The sequence below is a fragment of the Microcaecilia unicolor genome, chromosome 3, assembly GCF_901765095.1.
Source record: "Microcaecilia unicolor chromosome 3, aMicUni1.1, whole genome shotgun sequence".
Classification (NCBI taxonomy): Eukaryota; Metazoa; Chordata; class Amphibia; order Gymnophiona; family Siphonopidae; genus Microcaecilia; species Microcaecilia unicolor.
In genome coordinates this window covers 248,707,038-248,728,767 of record NC_044033.1, presented here as the reverse complement: position 1 = coordinate 248,728,767, position 21,730 = coordinate 248,707,038, and the positions used below count along the sequence as shown (strand labels likewise).

At 44.8% G+C, this 21,730-nt stretch overlaps 1 protein-coding gene across 1 annotated transcript; it reads right to left on the bottom strand.

Annotated features, from left to right (window-relative positions):
- Window positions 1-1,131: 1,131 nt before the first annotated feature.
- LOC115464579 (vomeronasal type-2 receptor 116-like) lies at window positions 1,132-14,917 on the bottom strand. Its single transcript, XM_030194943.1, is given in 5 exon segments — window positions 1,132-1,979; window positions 1,982-2,041; window positions 8,768-8,894; window positions 11,337-11,564; window positions 14,153-14,917. Coding segments are annotated over 5 exon segments (2,028 nt in total).
- Window positions 14,918-21,730: the final 6,813 nt, after the last annotated feature.

The window sequence follows — 21,730 nt, the reverse complement described above, 5'->3', positions numbered from 1 at the left end:
TTAGGTTAGGCTGGAAAGAGCTTTAATGTCAACTTCAGTAACTGGAACCGAAGACCGTGCCAGGCAGAATTTTTCGGTCTGGGTCCTGCAAATGACAAGATGGATTTGGATAGGCTGGAGTGGGCTTTGACAGCAACTCCAGTAGGTGGAACATAAGGACAGAGTTGGGCAGACTTCTACAGTCTATGTCCCAGAAACATCAATGAAAGACTCATGATAAAGACTCATGATAAGGAGCTTAGTCAAGATCGGGAGGCGGGGCTGGTGGTTGGGAGGCGGGGATAGTGCTGGGCAGACTTATACGGTCTGTGCCAGAGCCGGTGGTGGGAAGTGGGACTGGTGGTTGGGAGGCAGGGATAGTGCTGGGCAGACTTATACGGTCTGTGCCAGAGCTGGTGGTGGGAGGCAGGGATAGTGCTGGGCAGATTTATACGGTCTGTGACAGAGCCGGTGGTGGGAGGTGGGGCTGGTGGTTGGGAGGCGGGATAGTGCTGGGCAGACTTATACGGTCTGTGCCAGAGCCGGTGGTTGAGAGACGGGGCTGGTGGTTGGGAGGCGGGGATAGTGCTGGGCAGACTTATACGGTCTGTGCCCTGAAGAGCACAGGTACAAATCAAAGTAGGGTATACACAAAAAGTAGCACATATGACGTTACAAAGTATGAATTGATAATGAGTGCAACTGTTGGGCAGACTGGATGGACCGTTTTCACATACTATGTTACTATGTAAATATTAATTTTGGATATCCTGGAAATCTGGCTTCAGAACCACTTATCAATTTAGACTATACAATAATAGTAATATTTAAATATGCAAATAATCCATTTAAGATGAGAATTACATTTCAGCAATCCCTTCTAAACTGAGCATTTGAACCATAAGGAGCAGTGCCACTGACAGGACTAGTTGTAGGCCTCCCTCTCTAACAATCCCTCTTCCACTTTTTTTATCTGTCTCTATCCTGTTTGTAAATTGGTCTTCCTTTCTGTTATTTTCTCCATTTTTAAAAAATGTTCTTTTCTATACCGTTTTGCCCAAAAGAAAAGTGCCAAATCAAAAAAAAAATTAATATCAGAAATAAAGACAGAGGTGATAATTTATCCATTTATCTTTAGGCAGTAGCATGTCTTTAAATATTTCCTCCAGTAGTTTTTGTTAGGTATTTCCTGCTGTTCTTATTGGGTTCTAGCAGAATAATGTAGCATTTGGGGATAAAGATACAGCACAGGAGTCCAGCACTGGAGGCCAAGATAGCAAATATCTCCACTGCCACCATGTACTTGCCCTTGGTGCTCAGGTACGTTGGGATGAAGGATATCCAGACGCTGCAGAACACCAGCATGCTGAAGGTGATGTACTTGGCCTCGTTGAAAGTGTCGGGGAGATTTCTTGCTAGGAAAGCTACGATGAAGCTGATACCAGCCAGAAATCCCAGGTAACCCAGAACACAGTAAAATGCAACTATTGACCCTTCATTACATTCAATTAGTATTGTTCCAATTTCTGATCTCATATTAAGATATGGGAATGGAGGAGCAGTACACAACCAGGTGAGACAGAGAAGAGCCTGAAGAAGGGAACAGGAAAGGACCATACAGTTTGAGAACCTGGAACCCATCCATTTCCGGAGCTTGCTTCCAGGTTTGGTGGCATGAAAGGCCATGACCACAGTGATGGTTTTTGAAAGGATGGAGGAGAGAGAGATGGCAAAAATGATCCCAAATGCAGTCTGTTGGAGAATGCAGGTCACTTTGTTTGGACGGCTGATGAATATTAAAGAGCAGAGGAAGCAGAGCATGAGAGAGATGAGGAGAATGTAACTGAGGTCCCGGTTGTTGGCTCTCACTAAGGGAGTGTCTCGATAATTAATAAAGATTCCCAGTATTACTGCAGTGACCAGAAAGAAAAAACTGCTGATGGAAGTCAATAGTATCCCCAAAGGTTCTTCATAGGACAGGAAGGTTATCACTTTGGGATGCAAGTGTCTCTTTTGTGATTGGGCCATTGGTCTTCTGGGCACTTCCAACAGGTGTCACCATCTACAAATGAAGAATATTGTCTAAGTATCTCATAAAGAGCATTGGTTTCATGACACTGAAAATAGTTCTCTTATATTATGGACAATTTTACATTGTAGCAACAGACTATAGAAGAACGGACAGTGGGTCAATATTTTATGTCTCCAGAGAACTGAAAAACAGCCAAACACAATCCAAAGGGCTGTGTGGAATGAATGTAAAGAAATGAGGAAAGTGGGAAATACCCTCAGAAACCAAGGCTTCTGCCAAGGTCTAATCAACAAGACACTATTATCTATAAAAGACTTTGTGCCCGTGATCAAGTTTCTTTCATGGGGTAAATATTCCCTACTCCACTCATTCAAAAATGCCCATATAGGAGCATCATGCAAAATTGCCCATAATAGAGCACAATTTTTTATACACAAAAGCCCATAATAGAGCACAAATATTAAAGATAACCGAGTAACAAAAATTGTTCAAGCTACAGCATGGCATGCATCAACTTAGCTTAATAAATGCTGGCTTGACAACCCCACAATTCAACTGTTGTTTTTCAACGGGGCCCGATTCGTTTCACCCATAACAGGGCTTCATCAGGAACAAAGTCTTTTATAGATAATAGTGTCTTGTTGATTAGACCTTGGCAGAAGCCTTGGTTTCTGAGGGTATTTCCCACTTTCCTCATTTCTTTACATTCATTCCATACAGCCCTTTGGATTGTGTTTGGCTGTTTTTCAGTTCTCTGGAGTATTAGATTACCTTTTAGGATTAACAGCCCATACTGTTTTTTTTATCAATATTTTATGTCCCTTGGAAAGTGTGGTTCCTGCCTGAACACCTGTCAGGCTTTCAAGGCAGAACCTAGGTTCGTGAGCCCTTGGGCCACTGCCGTGGACTAGCAGTGGCAGGCAAAACCACCCTACACCAGAGACAAGGCAGAACTCTGACAGAAACAGCTAGACTTCACCTGCGCTTGACCGCCCTTCCCCAGGATTTGAGCCCCTGGGTGCAGGCGGCCAGCAGGACTTACCGGACAGGGCAGGCAGTGGATACCAACTAGGCTGAACAGGGACTGAGGGTCAGAGGTGAAAGGAATATACATGGGCAGCAAGGCAGGAAACTGGGCTAGGACTTACAGACAGACAATACTACAGAAAGCAGGAAATGGACAAGCTAAAGGACAGGAACTGAAAGCTGCCACGCAGCCACTGAAACAGGGTACAAATACTGACAGACAAGAGACAGGACTGAAAGCTGCAGAGCAGCCACTAAAACAGGGTACAAATACTGACAGACAAGAGACAGGACTGAAAGCTGCAGAGCAGCCACTAAGCAAGAGACACAGACAAACAAAAACAAGACTAGGGAAACAGACAAGGAATACAGACCAGAAACAAGACTAGGGAAGTAAGCAAATAAACCTAAGCTAAACTACACACAGACTAACTAGAATCAAACAAGGGACAATACAAGAAACAAGAAAGCACCAACAAACCAGGGACCTTAGACGATGCAAAGGCCAACTCAGAAGGTTCCAGGTGGTAATAAACCCATCAGCAGCTGAACTCAGCTGCAGGAATCATGAGGCAGCTACGGGTGAGGCTAGTGTCACGTTCTCAAAGCAGGAACTGGGTTTGTGAGCCCTTGGGCCACTGCTGAGGAGCGGCAGTGGCAGGCAAAACCACCCCCACACCAGGGGCAAGGCAGAACTTTGACAACAGTTAGGCTTCACCTGCACCTGGCCACTTTCCACCAAGAGTTGAGCTCCTGGCTTCAGGTGGCCAGCAGGACAGGGCAGGAGCTGGATAACAGCTAGGCAGCACAGGGACTGAGGGTCAGAGGGGAAAGGAGTGAACATGGGCAAAAGGCAGGAAACCTGGGCTAGAACTCACAGAAAGACAATACAACACAAGGCAGGGACAGGATAAGCTAGGGGACAGAAACTGGAAGCTGCAAGCTGCCCCTAAACAGGGAACAAAACCCTGACTAACAAGACACAAAACTAAAAGCTGCAGAGCAGCCACTAAGATACAAAAAGACAAGGACTAAACACAAAACTATAACCCAGAGACAAGACTAACAAACAAACAACAAGCTGAGCTAACTATCCACCGACTAACTAGAACAGACAAGAATCAAGGCAGGGAACCAAACTAGAAACTGGACTCAGCAGAAGTGCAACAGCACCCCAACATACCAGGGCCTTAGATGATGCAAAGGCAAAGCAGAAATGTTTCAAGATGGCTAATAAGCCCAGAAGCCGTTGAGGCTCAGCTGCTGCAATCACCAGGCAGCTATGGGTGCTGTGCAGGCTCAAACAACACAAGCAAACCTGGCAACCTGGAAGATCCGGACCGGACTCAGCTAAAATCTGGAATGGGTGATGGTCCATAGCAGCCACCCGTTCTGGCCACCAGAGGGTGAGGAAAGCACAGACATAACAGTACCTCCTCCTCAAGACCCCCCTACCTCCACGGGGAATTCAGGTCTCCACGGGTAGCAATGGTGGAATCTACGGAGGAGCCTCAAAACATGACCAGGAGTAGCTTGGCTGGAACTTGAACTCGGCTGGGACTGAGCAACTTGGCTGGAATTGAAACTTGACTTGGACTCAGCATCTTGATTGGAACTGGAACTCGGCTTAGGTGCAGCATCTTGGCTGGAACTGGAACTCGGCCTGGACTCAGCAGCTTGACTGGAGCTGGAACTCGGCTTGGACTCATCAACTTGGCTGGAGCTGCAACTCGATCCGGACTCAGCATCTTCTTGGCTGGAACTCAAACTCGGAGTGGACTCAGCATCTTGGCCAGAAATGCAACTCGTTCCGGACTCAGCATCTCGACTGGCACTGGAACTTGGCAGCGGCTTGGCTAGCAGGGCCACTTGAACTGGCATCGGAGGCTCGGTCAGAAGCGTCCCTTGGACTGGATTCAGGGGCTTAACTGGCCGTGCCACTTGCACTGGGACCGGAGGCTCGGCCAGAAGCGCCACTTGAACAGGACTCGGAGGCTCAATTAGAAGCATCCCTCGGACTGGACTCAGGGGCTTAACTGGACGTGCCACCTGAACTGGGACTGGAGGCTCGGCCAGAAGTGCCACTTGACCAGGAATCGGAGGCTTAATTAGAAGCGTCCCTTTGACTGGACTCAGAGGCTTGACTGGAGGCGCTACTTGAACTGAGATTGGAGGCTCGGTTAGAAGCGCTGCTTGGACAGAAATCAGAGGCTCAATTAGAAGCATCCCTCGGGCTGGACTCAGAGGCTTGACTGGAGGCGCTACTTGAACTGGGATTGGAGGCTCGGTTAGAAGCGCTGCTCGGACAGGAATCAGAGGCTCAATTAGAAGCGTCCCTCAGACTGGACTCAGAGGCTTGACTGGAGGCACTACTTGAACTGGGATTGGAGGCTCGGTTAGAAGCGCTGCTTGGACAGGAATCAGAGCTTGGCTGGACCTGGCACTTAGCATGGGCTCAGCGGCTTGCCTGGAGCTGTAACTCGGCTTGGATTCTGGAACACTTTGGCTGAGAGCGTCCCTCCGGATGGACTGATAGTACGCCTGGACCTCAGGATTCGCAACAAGCTCTCTCTCAACGACAGCTTCCAGAGTATCCCACAGGGCTGGGTCGGAGACAAGTAGGCGATGGTATTCCCAGAGCGGGGTCCTAAGATCAATGGCAGAAACTGGGTTTACCCTGTGCCCAAGCCTCCAGACACGCTTCCTCTCCACTGAAGCTTCATGCAGCTTCCTCACACGTGGATCAGACAAAAGTTTTCTACGATATTCCTCCAGTGTCATAAAAAGGTCAAAAACAACAATAAGGCCAGAACCGGACTTCACAAGGGAAACAGGAGCAGAAACTCTAGGCTGGAGGCCCAGCAGGTCGGGTGATCTTGCCGAGCTCATGGCCTTTGCATTCTGTCACGTTCTCAAAGCAGGAACTGGGTTTGTGAGCCCTTGGGCCACTGCCGAGGAGCGGCAGTGGCAGGCAAAACCACCCCCACACCAGGGGCAAGGCAGAACTTTGACAACAGTTAGGCTTCACCTGCACCTGGCCACTTTCCACCAAGAGTTGAGCTCCTGGCTTCAGGTGGCCAGCAGGACAGGGCAGGAGCTGGATAACAGCTAGGCAGCACAGGGACTGAGGGTCAGAGGGGAAAGGAATGAACATGGGCAAAAGGCAGGAAACCTGGGCTAGAACTCACAGAAAGACAATACAACACAAGGCAGGGACAGGATAAGCTAGGGGACAGAAACTGGAAGCTGCAAGCCGCCCCTAAACAGGGAACAAAACCCTGACTAACAAGACACAAAACTAAAAGCTGCAGAGCAGCCACTAAGATACAAAAAGACAAGGACTAAACACAAAACTATAACCCAGAGACAAGACTAACAAACAAACAACAAGCTGAGCTAACTATCCACCGACTAACTAGAACAGACAAGAATCAAGGCAGGGAACCAAACTAGAAACTGGACTCAGCAGAAGTGCAACAGCACCCCAACATACCAGGGCCTTAGATGATGCAAAGGCAAAGCAGAAATGTTTCAAGATGGCTAATAAGCCCAGAAGCCGTTGAGGCTCAGCTGCTGCAATCACCAGGCAGCTATGGGTGCTGTGCAGGCTCAAACAACACAAGCAAACCTGGCAGCCTGGAAGATCCGGATCGGACTGAGCTAAAATCTGGAACGGGTGATGGTCCATAGCAGCCACCCATTCTGGCCACCTGAGGGCGAGGAAAGCACAGACGTAACAGTTAGCTGCCAAACTTCAAACCAAGTCTGGAGGGCTGGAATATCTGGACCAGACCAAAAAGAAAATCTGGAAAGTCTATGGCAGCCACCGGTTCTGGCCACCAGAGGGCAAGAGGAACACAAACCAAACCACAGGCAGAAAGCATACTGAAGCACAGAGAGGCTTAACACACACAGGTGCAGTATAGTGGAGTAATCAGAGCCATGCTGGAAGCAGCCAAGACAGAGACAGAACTAACTCAGGAAGAACAGACAGAAGCCAGCTCAGAAGCTGACCGCCTGAAATAAGGTGAGTCTGAGAGGGGTCACAACCACAATCGTGACAACACCTTAGGAGAGGATATTCAATGGCATTTACAAGGGACTGGCGCTGATTATTCCGTATGGCAGATGCAACACTGTCCATGGAGAACTGGGGTGATCAGGACACAGATTTGGGTAACTGCAGAAGATATTCAGTGTCGATGCCCACAAAGTTAAATTGGGCCACAGAAATAACACTGAATTTCAGAGGACAAGTCAACGTCATATCCCATGTTGTTGCATATCATTCAGCAAAAATGAAAAACAATGCCCAGTTGAATTACCAAGAGTTTCCCTATTGTTCTCTCCCTCCCTTGATTTCTTTCAACAAGATGGAGTTTCTCGACCTTCATTTGTCTGTATGGCAGCACTTTTTGCAAACCTACTGTACCTGAAGGTACACCACCTCAATAGTCCTCAGGTTTGCAGGTGTCTCATATATTTAAGTACGATAGGCAGTTTTCTGTTTCTGGAGGGCTGAAAATTAAACAAACAAAAAAAATGTATAGCTACTTTAGGACTTGACCCTGGGTCCCTGGGTTTACTGCCTACTGCACTAACCATTAGACTACTCCTCAGAAATTCTTGCGGAGCTGTTGAGAATGTCTACCTGTAGCTGCCATACAGCCCGGTATACCTTTCCTGTTTCACTTTCAAAGGAGTGGGAGGGGGTCTGCGACAATTGGGGGATTAAGGAGGTCTCATGCCTTAATCCTTCTAGTGGTCAGGGGTTCAATCAGACCACCTTTCTGTACCCTAGATATTACTGAAACAGGTCTAAATAAAGACTTCCTTTTCTTTTAGACTTCAACATTTATTCCCTGTCATTTATTGCTGCTCACAACATGGCCCTTGTATTTGGACAAACTGTAGAGTTGAATATCCGTTTTCTGCCTTTCCAAAATCAGTATTAGGATGTTTCCAGCACTCGGACACCCTTTTTGACATTTTGTGACATCCATCTGCTTTGAAAATGAGCCCCTAAGTGCCCCCTTATGAAATTATACTGCATTAGTTTTGTTACTGATGGAGTCTGCAATGCTTGGAGTCAAAACTCAAACAGAACAAAACCTCTACTTCAGAAAGACCATACAGGAAAAAGTAGAGACTGATCAAAGGACGATTCCACCACTGGAGATGTTAAGGAGAAACACTTTATTGATGCAAATGTTAAGGGTCCCTTAACATTTGCAATAAAGTGTTTCTCCATAACATCTCCAGTGGTGGAATCGTCCTTTCATCAGTCTCTACTTTTTCCTGTTTGGTCTGCTATGCTTGACCATCGAGTGAGGAGAGGGACTATAACTGATAATTCCCCTTATTCTCCAAGGAAAAATAATGTCAAACCAAACTGTGGTTTAGATTTGGAATCTCCAGATTTTCACCCTTGCGTAATTTCGCAAAGCAGGGACCATCGTGAAGAATCTACAGCCTTGTGTTACCCACATGTTCTGTGAATCAATAATAATATAATGCCTCATTTCACCATTGAGTGGGTGCAACTAAGCAGATATCATTATATTTATGGATTTTTATTAAAACATTTTGGTGTTTTTACCTCTACTGTCCCCTTCCTCTTTTTTGGAAGCCCATGGTCTTATTCATTCTCTCATAGTACTGTTTGATACTTTCTGTAGAGTGTTTAACTCCTCTTTCTCTTGTTTTGGTTTTGCCCATCATATCACCCACCAGTTTGGTTGGAGACCTCTCCCTCCGCACATGGAATACAGTCGTAGCAGCAGACGGGCTGTCCTTCCTTGATTAATTTCCTGAAACCAGGATGGCAACTCGGGCTGCATCTGGATTGTGGCGGTGTCTGAAGAATGAGAAAACAACTTATAAAACTTTATTTGACACTCAAAAGTTATGTATAAAATGCAGCATTCCTTTTCTGACCAGTAATTCAGAAGTTTTGTTTGAAAATCAAACTTACCACAGAGAGATCAGTTTGTAAAGGGTCTAGATACCTAACTGTACCTTAGTCAGATTTCTAAAAATATTCCTGTCTGGAGCAGGTAATTGTCACGATTAATTTTTAAAGTAGGAGTTTGCTAGGGAATCTTTTAGGTAGGTATCTTGAATATTCAGTTTTCACTGATTAAGGTTTAAAATTGGCTAAGTTTAAGTACGCAACCAACAGCCAGAACTTTGGTTGACATTGTCATTGCTTAAGTTACCTTGGAGGAATGAAGAAACAGGAGTGACATGGTACAGACATTCAAATATTTGAAAGGTATTAATCCGCAAACAAACCTTTTCCGGAGATGGGAAGGTGGTAGGACATGGATTGAAGGGGGACAGAATCAGGAGTAATGTCAGGAAGCATTTTTTTCACGGAAAAGGGTGGTAGATATGTGGAATGCCTTCCCGCAGGAGGTGGTGGAGATAAAAACGGTAATCGAATTCAAACATGTGTGGTATAAACACAAAGGAATCCTGTTTAGAAGGAATGAATCCATGGAGTCTTAGCGGAGATTGGGTGGCGACGCCTGTAATTGGGAAGCAAAACCAGTGCTGGGCAGACTTCTACAGTCTACGCCCTGATTATGACTGAATGGATAGAGGTGGGCTGCAGTGTAAATTTCAAGGGGCTTCGACGTTAGCTTTAGAACATTGAAGAAAAACAATGCTGGGCAGACTTCTACAGTCTGTGCCTTGAGAATGAGAAGAACAAATCAAACTCGGGTGACCGGTATTGAATAATCTGGGTATTTTGGCCAGCGCTAACTTATCTGGCTAAGCAAATATGCTGTTCAGTTAATAACAGACAAAAATAGGACTGCTATTTATGTGATCCTATTTGCCCGCTAAACTTAGCTGGTCAGCTCTGAATATTGCTGGTTATTGCGCGATGTGGAGGGGCATAATCGAACGTCGCCGGCGAAATAGATCACCAGCTATCTATTTTGGCGGCAGCGCTACAGCTGGCCGGAACCGTATTATCGAAAAAGATGGCCGGCTATCTTTTTTTTCGATAATACGGTTTAGCCCGGCCAAATGCCAGAGTTCGCTGGGTTTGAGATGGCCGGTTTTGTTTTTCAGCGATAATGGAAAAAAATGCCGGCCATCTCAAACCCGGCGAAATCCAAGGCATTTGGTCAGGGGAGGAGCCAGCATTTGTAGTGCACTGGTCCCCCTGACACGCAAGGACACCAACCGTGCACCCTAGGGAGCACTTCTAAAAATGTTTAAAAAATACACAAATAGCTCCCAGGTGCATAGCTCCTTTAACTTGGGTGCTGAGCCCCCCCAATCCCCCCCCCAAACCCACTCCCCGTAACTTTACACCATTACCATAGCCCTTATGGGTGAAGGGGGGCACCTACATGTGGGTACAGTGGGTTTTGGGGTGGGGGGGGTTTGAAGGGCTCAACACTTAGCACCACAAGTGTTACAAGTAGGGGGGATGGACCTGGGTCTGCCTGCCTGAAGTGCACTGCACCCATGAAAAACTGCTCCAGGGATTTGCATACTGCTGTCAGGGAGCTGGGTATGACATTTGAGGCTGGCATACAGGCTGGTAAAAAAGGTTTTTATTTTTATTTTTTTAGTGTGGGAGGGGGTTGGTGACCACTGGGGGACTACGGGGAGGTCATCCCTCATTCCCTCCGGTGGTCATCTGGTCAGTTGGGGCACCTTTTTGAGGCTTGGTTGTGAAAATAAAGGACCAAGTAAACCCTGCGAAATCCTGATTAACGCCGCTTTTTTTTTCCATTATCGGCGAAAGCCAGCCATCTGGTAGCCACACCCATGCCCGCCCATGTCCCACCTTCGTTAAGCTACCGACACGCCCCCTTGAACTTTCACCGGCGAAGCAACGGGAAAGCGGCGATGCTGTCAAAAATGCCGCTTTCGATTATACTGATTTTGCCGCTTTTGAGAAATCGCCGGCCATCTCCCGATTTATGTCGCGAAATGGCTGGCGATCACTTTCGAAAATAAGCTGGATAGTCAGTTAACTCTTTCGTGTACATTTATTTATTTATTAAGAGTTATTTACCATCTTGTTGGAGAAATTCACCCAAGGCGGTCTAAAGCAATGATGTGTGAACACCAAAAATCTACCTTTTACTATTCTGTTACTACACATGTCTCTTCAACAGGGCATATTTTACAAGGGAACATCTATAGGGGTGGAGTCTAGGTAGAGCATAGGCGGGGCAACACACGAATATCTTATATCTCCTGAATCTAGGTAAAAGTATTTTCCTGTGGTTTCTGTAAGTTTCATCATATTTTAGTGGAACTCAAGTCTTACCTCAATGAAGTCGCTCTCCCACACTATAGCCTTCTCGTCAATGGTGAAATCCTGTCCTGGAGGAGCATAAGGGTTATAACTTCCAACAATTTCATTCCTCTGTATCCCATTAGGTAGATAGACAATGTTGATGATATCGTATCCAATGGTGAGGTCTCCATTCTCATCAAAAGAAATCTCTTCACCAAGACCGTTCTTAAAGTGAGCGTTCTTCAGATAATGATGAAGCTAAAGAATAAAAGGTAAAATTTCAATACTGCCAAGTTACCCATGTAATTTCAAACATTTACAAAAGCAAAACAATTTTTCTTTTTTGACTTATTTCATCCCTTCTTCTCACTGTACAATCCTCAATCTCTTTTGCTACTGCATTAACCTATAGCTTTCCATCTTCATCAGCCCAGCCCTCTCATTCCCCATCTCTCTCTCTCTCTCGCCTTACCCAGTGTCTCCTTAGCTTCCCTTCTTTCTCTGTCTTTCTGCATGCCATGTCCAGATTCTCCCCTCTCTTCTCTTGCCCCATGTCCAGCACTGTCCTTCTTTTCCTCACCTCTCCCTATAGGCTAGCATCTTTCTTTCTCTATCCCACCATAGTCCAACAAGTCCCGTTCTCTTCCATCTCCCCTATGCTATATTTAGCATTTGTGTTCCTCTTCCTTTCTCCTGCTCTATGTCCAACATTTCCCCTTCCTTCCCTGCAAGATGTCCATCATCCACCCTTCCTTTCTGCCAGGAGAAAAAGCACCTTCTCTTTCCTTATCCTCCCTCCACCTTGGGTGCCCAGTGGCATCTCAACCCTTGTTTCCTCTAAGCTTAGCGGGAGTCCTCCATCTGCATTGCTGCCAGTAAGGGGTAGTGTTTCAATATTGTGGCTTCAATCGCTAGGGGTAGGCAGTTTCCCTGGAGTCTTGCAGAGTTTGCCTGTTCCTCACTATTGAAAATGTAATAGTGAAACAGCACCACCCAGTGGCAGGACTGTAGGTGGAGGACTCCTGCTCAGCTTAGAGGTTACAATGATCTCACCCTTCCTTTATCCCACTCCCCTTTTATTTGTTTTCCCTTGCCAGGCCTAACCTTCCCCCTTCTTGCTATGTCTCAGTGGACTACCGAGGGCGAGACGGTGGGGGTGGTCCGCCCCGGGTGCACGGTGCAGGAGGAGTGCAGGGAGCAGCCACGCAGCTGTCAGCTCTGCTGGTTCCCTGTTCCCTCTGCTGGTAAGATGAATGCACCCGGGGGGGGGGGGGGGGGGACTTGGAGGTGATGAGCCGGGAGGGGCTTGGAGATGATGCACTTGGGGGTGTTGTGCTGCACCAGGGGGGAGCAATGTTGCCCCCCGGGGGGTGCATAGTGGCAATCCACCCCAGGTGGCAGCCGACCGAGGAACACCACTGCTATCTCTGCCGCTTCCATTGTCAAGCCACCTCCACTGGGCCGCGGGAGGAAGCTAAACTGCATATTTGTACCTTTGAGCACAAGGTGTGTTTACATTTTTGTCCCTTTAGCACAGAGTCACTATTTTCTCCTCGTGGGTAAGGCATCTATGGCTGAGCAGTTCTGTGACCACTGTGACTTAGAGGAGCGATTCTATAACAGAGCAGCTAGCGGGAGCCTGTTATATAAGGGAATGCAAGCACTAGCTTACAGGGTATATATGTGCTTAAGACGCAAGAATTTAAACCAAGATATTGAGCTGCTATAAATGGTCACACTTAGTTGTGGGAGATACCCATGTAGCTTACAATATTCTATAAGTTACAAGCATCACTGTGGCCTACACCCAGCCCCTGATGTTGTGTTTGCCCACCTGCTAACTAAATGCTGCCAAAGATATGCAGGAAATTACAGAACAGTGCTTAGCCAGAATATTGGTAATTACAAGTATTTTTTCCAATATTCTAATCATTTCTGCACCGATCTGATCCATAAGTGTCGTGCCAGCTCCTCCTCTATTGAATTTACTCTTAGGGGTCTCCATAGCATTCTGTCTTCTCCTCCTCTCATGAAGGCTTCTCTTCCACTCTGTGCTAGTAAATGTTCTGACCTGGTTTTACAACCTGCCTCACTGACACAGCACTAACACAGACTGTTACTGTGGATTCTTTTGGATTCGTATTAGGTAAATGAGACTTTTATTAGAGATTCACTTCTAAGATATACACAATGATTAAGATATATACACAATTATTAAGCTACATAACTGAAAAAAAACAATAATACTTATCTATAGTTAAAAAGAAACAATCGTTACATCACTGGTCTCTACATCCAAGCAATGCTAGGAGTCTCTTGACCATGAACAGAAGCAGTAATACATCATAATATACATACATACATACATACATCACTGGTGATTACATCATCCAGGCTTTTTACATCAGCTGAGAGAAGCCCCTTTTTCAGCGAAGCTGGAGTCTCCTGACCAGGAGTCTGTTTCTATGCGATGTGTCCATCCATAGATGAGCTTCTGGTTTCACTGTAAGAGGCCCCCTCTTTTTATTAGGCTTAGAACTCATGTTCAGAGCTAAGGAAAATTACTGAATGCTTGAGAATATCTCTGTTTAGGTAAACAAGCCATAATGTGGGAATGTGGTCACATGTTTCTCAGTCCACGTGGCCAGTCTGAACTCGAAACAGGCTCCACCTCTCCCTTCACATACCAAATTATTAGAGCTGTGTCTTATCTTGTTCTACATTCCAAATCATTTTCATACAAACAGAATAAACAATCATTTGCACTGTCGGTCAAGGCAGAGTTGAAAAACAATCTTTAAAATCTTCCATTACATTGTATTTGACTCCTTTAACTTTGATCTTACCTTCCATGGCAAATAATCCAAAATTCTCCTTTCTCCGCTCCACATGGTATCATTTCCAATACCAGACGTGACCATGTCATGCAGTGCGTGTGCCAGGGTGTACACGGCATTGTACACACTGTAGCTGCTCCCCAAGTACTTGGTGTCACATTGTGGTAGAAACTTCAAAGATATGTTCAGATTGCAAGATCTTCTAATGCTCTTTTGGCACTGACTGTGGCACAGGCTCATCCACCATGACAAGCTGTAATAATCATTTGCAAGCAGGATAGGATTCACCTCACGGACAAAGTTTGCAAAACTTGGAATATTTTTCTTTGCGACTGTGAATGCCAAGGTGATGTTCTTCTCATTCTGGCCCAGTGGATAACGCGAGGCAAAGTCCCGCTCATATGTGGTGATCCAGACCTTTTTAGTTATATTTACATAACCACTATCTCCAAATACATTCCAGATATAATCCCTACTACAATAGAAAATGACCACACTAGTTGATGTCATATCGATTCTTTCATAAAGTTTGGAAAAATCAGTTGGCATGAATTTGTCGTTATTGAAAATTTCTATGAATTCGATACAGCCTCCATTCTGCTCAATCCCTTCTTTCAGGATCTGGACAGCCCTAATGCTCTTGTCTTCATAACATGCAATGATACCAACCCAACTCCAGCCAAAATGTTTTAGTAACTTGACTATCCCAATGCAGAGGTGCAACTCACTTGGAACAGTCCTGTAAAAATATGGAAACTTAACAGTGTCGCTCATCAGAAGATTCTGAGAGGTGAAACTGATCTGTTGAGAAAAGAATAATAAATAGCATGTTAATCGTGATTAATAATTAATCACGTGTTGCCCAGAATTCTACCTCCCTCTCACTTCTCCCCTCACTTTGTATGGCCTGACATCACTCCCTCCCTTCCCCCCACCATTTTGCAAGTGCTCAGCCCTGCGGGCCAGCAGCAGCCATACTCAAAGACTGCCTGTGCTCTGCACCAGACCTTTCCATCTGACCTGGACCATCCCTTCTGATCCAACTTCCTGTTTTTAGAAGGGGCAGGCCATGTCAGACGGAAAGGCATGGTGCAGGCCACAGGAAACCTTTAGGAATGATTGCCATTGGCATGCAGGGCCAAAGACTTGCATTTAAAAAGGTACACTGGGTGGGGGAGTGTGGAGGGGGCAGAGGGACCTGATAGAAAGTTAAGTCTGGGAGGGGATGGGAGGGAGAGATGACAGACCATGCAGGGGGGGTGGGGAGGGAGAGAAAGGAGAGAGTCAGGTCTCAGAGGGGAGGGGAGATGCTGGACTGTTTGAGGGAGGGAGGTAGGAAAATGAGAGAGAACCACAGGCAGGGCCAAATTGGGAGGCAGAGATGCCGGACCATGTAGTGGAGGTGGAAAGAATTGAGAGAGAACCTCAGACAGGGCCAAAAGGGGAGGGACAGATGCTGGACTGTACATGGGGGGGGGGGGGGAGAGGGGGAGAAAATACAGAGAGATGCTGAGGGAGAGAAGGAGGGAGAAGTGTTAGGCTCAGAGAGATGGTGGGAGGAAGGAAAGAGAAAGAGATAGAGACAGTAGACCTGGGGTCGAGAGGATGGAGGGAAGGAAGAAAAAGAGAGGTGCTGGCTTCAGGGGGGGGGGGGGGGGAGAGAGAGAGAGAGAATTAATGGACCTGGGGTGGGATGGGGGTAGGGAGGGGAGAGTTGGACCTGGAGGTGGGAGAAAGAAATATATTGAGCCTTTAATCAGTGGCATAGTGGGGGTGGTGCCTTGGTAACCTTGGCCTCCCACTTTGGGCTCAGGCTCCCTCCAAAGCTGTAGTACCTGGCTGGTAGGATAGCTGAGGCACTGCCAGCCAAAGAAATCCACTGCCAGAGTCATCCCCTTCCTCTTGCTGCCTCAGGAGCGAGAAAACGTGGAAAACTATGTTAAAGCAGTTGAAATGTAGGGGGCCTGGGTAAAGGAGGAAGCAATAAGGGCAGTCCTAGAAAGTGAAGCTGGATCCTCTATCTATACGTGTGTCATCCACAGACCTCCAGCAAAAATAATGATATATAACTGACATCTGGATAACACAAACACAACAAACATTGATGCTACTATTAAGAGTGGATGAACTGATTATGTCTGTAGCCAATGGCAACTAGAGGAGTAGCCTAATGGTTAGTGTAGTGGGCTGAAAACCACGGGGAGCTGGATTTGACTCCCACTGTAGCTCCTTGTGACCTAGGGCAAGTCACTTAACCCTCTATTGCCCGAACTAGTTTGTGAGCTGAATAGGGACAGATAATGTCCCTATCGGACTGACTGTTCACTTGTCCTTTAGATTGTAAGCTCTTTGAGCAGGGACTGTCCTTTTATGTTAAATTGTACAGCGCTGCGTAACCCTAGTAGCGCTTTCGAAATGTTAAGTAGTAGCAGTAGTAATGTACCTATATGTAAATTGCTTTGGTTGTACCACAGATAAGCTATATATCAATAATCTAGCAAACTTTGACAAATATGGGCTGTATCCTAAGGAGCACATTGGAAATAAACCAAATAGTACAAAAGCCTTAGTATTATAAATCTTTAAATATGAAATTGACAATCGGCTCCTTAGAGCTTCATATCATGCTTGCAGGGAGCATCACGGTTAACAAAGAGTAAGTGGAATGCAAAAGTCCACATCTATATTATACAAAGCTACATGATCCAACTGTTCTAGCAGCAACAAGAACTACCCTCCACGGGTAACAAAAAGCAGAAAGAACAGTGAATGTGACCAAAAAGGATTGAAAGAGATCGGATGTCAAAGTGCTACATTCATAATCTTCAGTTGACCTTGACATCCGATCTCTTTCGTTCCTTTTTGGTCTCCTCCACTGTTCTTTTTTGCATCTGTTGTGGCATACATCTAGCTGAGGATATTCACATCAATTATAGGGCAGCTGTTAAGTGGTCATGCCTAAATATACCCCTATTGTCTGCCACTTACACTGTGTGCCTTTGTAGTATAGCTCCCAGAGAGGAACCTACTTGGACTTCCTACCTAGGCAAATTTGACATTTTCCTGCTCCTTGCATAATAACTTGTGTTCCGTATGTATGGGTTTCTAGCAGGGGATAAAGCGAAACAGAGATTCACCCTTACCTGTGGGTAGTGGTATATTCTAAATATATTGGATATCTGAATTGATTCTTCCACTAGAAGGTCTTCCACGATTGCAGCCAATATGCCAGATGTTTTACAGCTGTAATTTGGGATCTCAATTTCCATTCCTGAAAATATTTTCATACCAGCCATAAGTGCTAGGGTGGGATTGCTGTAAGACTCCTGTACAATGAACCCCAGTGTAAGGTTGGGTAAAAGCTTGGAGCTGTTGTTGATCTCCTCAATGGTATAAACAAAAGCCAGAAAACTGTAGTAGTTCAGTAGAGTAAAACTGTAATGACATTAAATGTCAGACAATATGAAATATAATTATAAGAAAAGAAGAACATATTGATTGCTATACTGGGTTCAGATCCAAGAACCACCTAATCTAGTATCCTGCTTCCAACAGTGGCCAAACCAGGTCACAAGTACCTGGCAGAATCCCCAAGAAGAAGCAAGATTCGAGGCTACTATTACTACTACTTAACACTTCTAAAGCGCTACTAGGGTTACGCAGCGCTGTACAGTTTAACAAAGAAGGACAGTCCCTGCTCATAGAAGCTTACAATCTAATGGACAAAATGTGCAGACAATCAAATTGGGGCAGTCTAGATTTCCTGAATAGAGGTAGAATGGTTAGGTGCCGAAGGCGACGTTGAAGAGGTGGGCTTTGAGCAAGGATTTGAAGACGGACAGGGAGGGTGCTTGGCGTATGGACTCAGGAAGTTTATTCCAAACATAGGGAGAGGCGAGGCAGAAAGGGCGGAGCCTGGAATTGGCGGTGGTGGAGAAGGGTACAGAGAGGAGGGATTTGTCCTGTGACAGGCTACTGACTCCAAGAAATATTCAGTGGCTTATCCAAACCTTTTTTAAACCCCGCTATGCTAACTGCTTTTACCACATACTTCAGCAATGAGTTTCAGAGCTTAAAATCGCATTGAGTGCAAAAATATTTTCTCCTATTTGTTTTAATGTCATGGTGTGTCCTTTGTACTTCTTCAAAGAATACATTTTCTCGTTCTACTCCACTATCATATCCCCCCTCAGCTGTCTCTTCTCCAAGCTGGAGAGCTGTAACCTCTTTAGCCTTTTCTCATATAAGAGCAGTTCTATTCCCTTAATCATTTTGGTCGCCCTTCTTTAATTCTGCTGTATATTTATTTTTTGAGATGCAGTGACCAGAATTGCATAGAACACTCAAGGTGCGGTCACATCATGGAGCTATCCAGAGGCATTATAATATTTTCTGTTTAATTATCAAGTAGCTGTAATATGGGTTAGTCTTCCCAATGTGCATCATGTTGCACTTGTCCAAATTAAATTTCATCTGCCATTTGGATGCTCAGTCTTCCAGTCTCATAAGGTCCTCCTGCAATTTCTCACAGTTAGCAACATTGAATGGCTTTGTGTCATCTGCAGGTCTGATCATCTCACTCATCATTTCCATTTCTAGATCATTTATAAATATGTTTAAAAAAGCAGGTTCTGGTGCAGATTCCTGTTGCCTGCACTATCCATCTTCCTCCATTGAGAGAAATGGCTATTTAACCCAACTCTCTGTTTTCTGTGTTTTAACCTGTTTCTCAAACTACAACAGGACATTGCTCTGATCTCATGGCTTTTTAACTTTTTCTCAGGAGTCTCTCAATGAGAGACTTTGTCAAAAGCTTTCTGAAAATCTTGTTACACTACATCAGCTGGTTCACCTTTGTCCACAGGTTTATTCACACTTTCGAAAAATGTAGCAAATTGGTCAGAATAAACGAGATTTTAAAAAAAAAATCTCTAATTGTACATTTTAAGTCCTCTCCCTACTATAAACGTCTAAGTTGAATGAACCAATAGGATTCCAGATTTCAACATTTAAAACTAGACAATATACATCAATAGGTGAAATTCAAGGGAAGCTAAGCTGCACAAGCGTCTATGTGTGCCCTATGTGCACCAAAATGGAGTTACTGCCCAGCTACCACATAGCATTTACAGTAATTTCATTTTTGGCATGCGTCCGAATTTTCAGACGCACATATCAGGTGCACGTCAAGTGGCATTTGACGTAGGTCATTACTACTACTACTACTATAAATCATTTCTATCGCGCTACCAGTCGTATGCAGAGCTTCACAGTTGAACATTACCGCCCAGTTGCCGCGTAAGAGCTTACCACTAGGCGGTAAGGTCTCAGACCCCAAATTGGACATGCACCAATTTTGATTTTGCCAAACGTCCATTATCGTCAAAAATTTTAAAAAGGCATTTTTTGCAGGCGCGTTGAAAAGTGCATCTGGGCACGCCCAAAAGACACACCTATGCTACCGCAGGCCATTTTGCAGCACACCTTAGTAAAAGGACCCCTCAATGTTTCCACAATGTTCCTGTTGGTAAGATTGTCAAGCGTGTTTTGGATGGGAACTAAACGCTGAGGGTACTTACAAGGTCTCTCCGTAAATTAAGGGAGTTGTGAAAGACAAAGGTTCAGTTATAGTAAAACGTCTCACAGTTACAATTGCCCCAATGATGATGTCTCCATCCTTGTAGTATCCTGGTAAAAGTATCTGTTTGACTCTTGGTGTACATTGCTGATCAGTGGTCTTCCACAGCATCAATACAATTAGAACTGAATATAGAACCATCTTTCAAGAGGTGAAATAACGTTTCCTCTGGTAACGTCTGTCCTTCCTGCCCTTCTGTTAGGTCTTGGGCTTGGAGGTTGATGCTCTACGGGGCTTGGTGGTTCCATCCAATTGTATCTTTGAATTAAAAAATCTCATATTAAACTGCCCACAAAACAGAGTGAGAAGAGACTGTGAAATTCTAATGCAGACACGGAGGTGACCTCAATTTTTAGTGGAGATCCAGAGTCTATAGGGACATGATGTGATGGTTTGTTGGCCCTACTGCTCAAAGGTTAAGCCTTGAGGGATATTTGCACCTGATCTGTGCATTTAATATTAAATATAGGTTATTTTTTATAAAAAAAAAAAATATTACCTGACAACATCTCTGTCTTCGTTAACACAGAGACAAATAATAATTTGACTGGAATACTTGGTGGAGTAGATATTAATAACCAAAATAGTATTTTGTGCATCTGGTCTTTAGAAGATAGAAAATAGTTCAGTGTAAAAAAGTTGGTTGTGTGATCAGAATCTACCAGGTGTTTGACTCCCTGCTGGACAGAGCAGGAGTCAGTTTTTATAGAGAAGTAACCACGTTGATCAAGTTTGTTCTTGTAATGTGCAAATGCCTTTGCACACAGCTACATCTGCTCGTAAGTTAGTCTAAATATATGCACATACTCTCTCCATGCACTTATATTTTTTTGTAATTCTGTCCCTGTTCAGCACAAACTATTCCCCTGGGAACACTACAAGTATCATCTATATGTGCGTAATATAGAAGCAAACTTTTCAACATGATTGGGGGTGCAAAACCCAATGGAAATGACCTCTCGTAAGTATATAAGTATGGCCATACTGGGACAGGCCGCAGGTCCATCAAGCCCAGTATCCTGTTTCCAACAGTGGCCAATTCAGGTGACAAGCACCTGGCAAGATCCCAAAACAGTACAATACATTTTATGCTACTTATTCTAGAAATAAGCAGCGGATTTTCCCCAAGTCCATTTTAATAATGGTCTATAGACTTTTCCTTTAGGAAGTCAGCCAAACTTTTTTTTAAACCCTGCTAAGCTGACCCCTTTTACTACATTCTCTAGCAACGAATTCCAGAATTTACTTACATGTTGAGTGAAGAAATATTTTTCCAATTCTTTTTAAATTTACTACTTTGTAGCTTCATTGTGTGCCCCTAGTCCTAGTATTTTTGAAAAGAGTAAACAAGCGATTCACGACTACCCATTCCACTCCACTCAGTATTTTATATACCTCTATCATATTTTCCTTCAGCTTTCTTTTCTCCATAAAGATACTATGTAAACTGTTAAAAGCATTTGTGGCATACTGTGCATTTCCAGCCTAACACACTTTAGTAAAAGGGCTTCTTAGTAAATAACCCAATTAAACCCTATCTAGGGAGTAATTTTATAGGAAGGCATCAATGTGAAAATCCAAAAGGTACAACTGAGGAGATTATGTTCCACCGCAGGGGAATATAAGAATCAAGCATAGGAACAATAACCATACTGGGTCAGACCATTGGTCCATCTAGCTCAGTATTCTGCTTCTAACGGTGGCCAATCCAGGTCACAAGTACCTGGCAGAATCCCAAATAGTAGCAAGATTCCGGAATCCCAAAGAGTAGCAAGATTCCAGAATCCCAAACAGTAGGAAGATTCCGGAATCCCAAAGAGTAGCAAGATTCCGGAATCCCAAAGACTACTACTACTTATCATTTCTATAGTGCTACTAGACGTACGCAGAACCGTACAATGAACATGAAGAGACAGTCCCTGCTCAACAGAGCTTACAATGTAATCAGG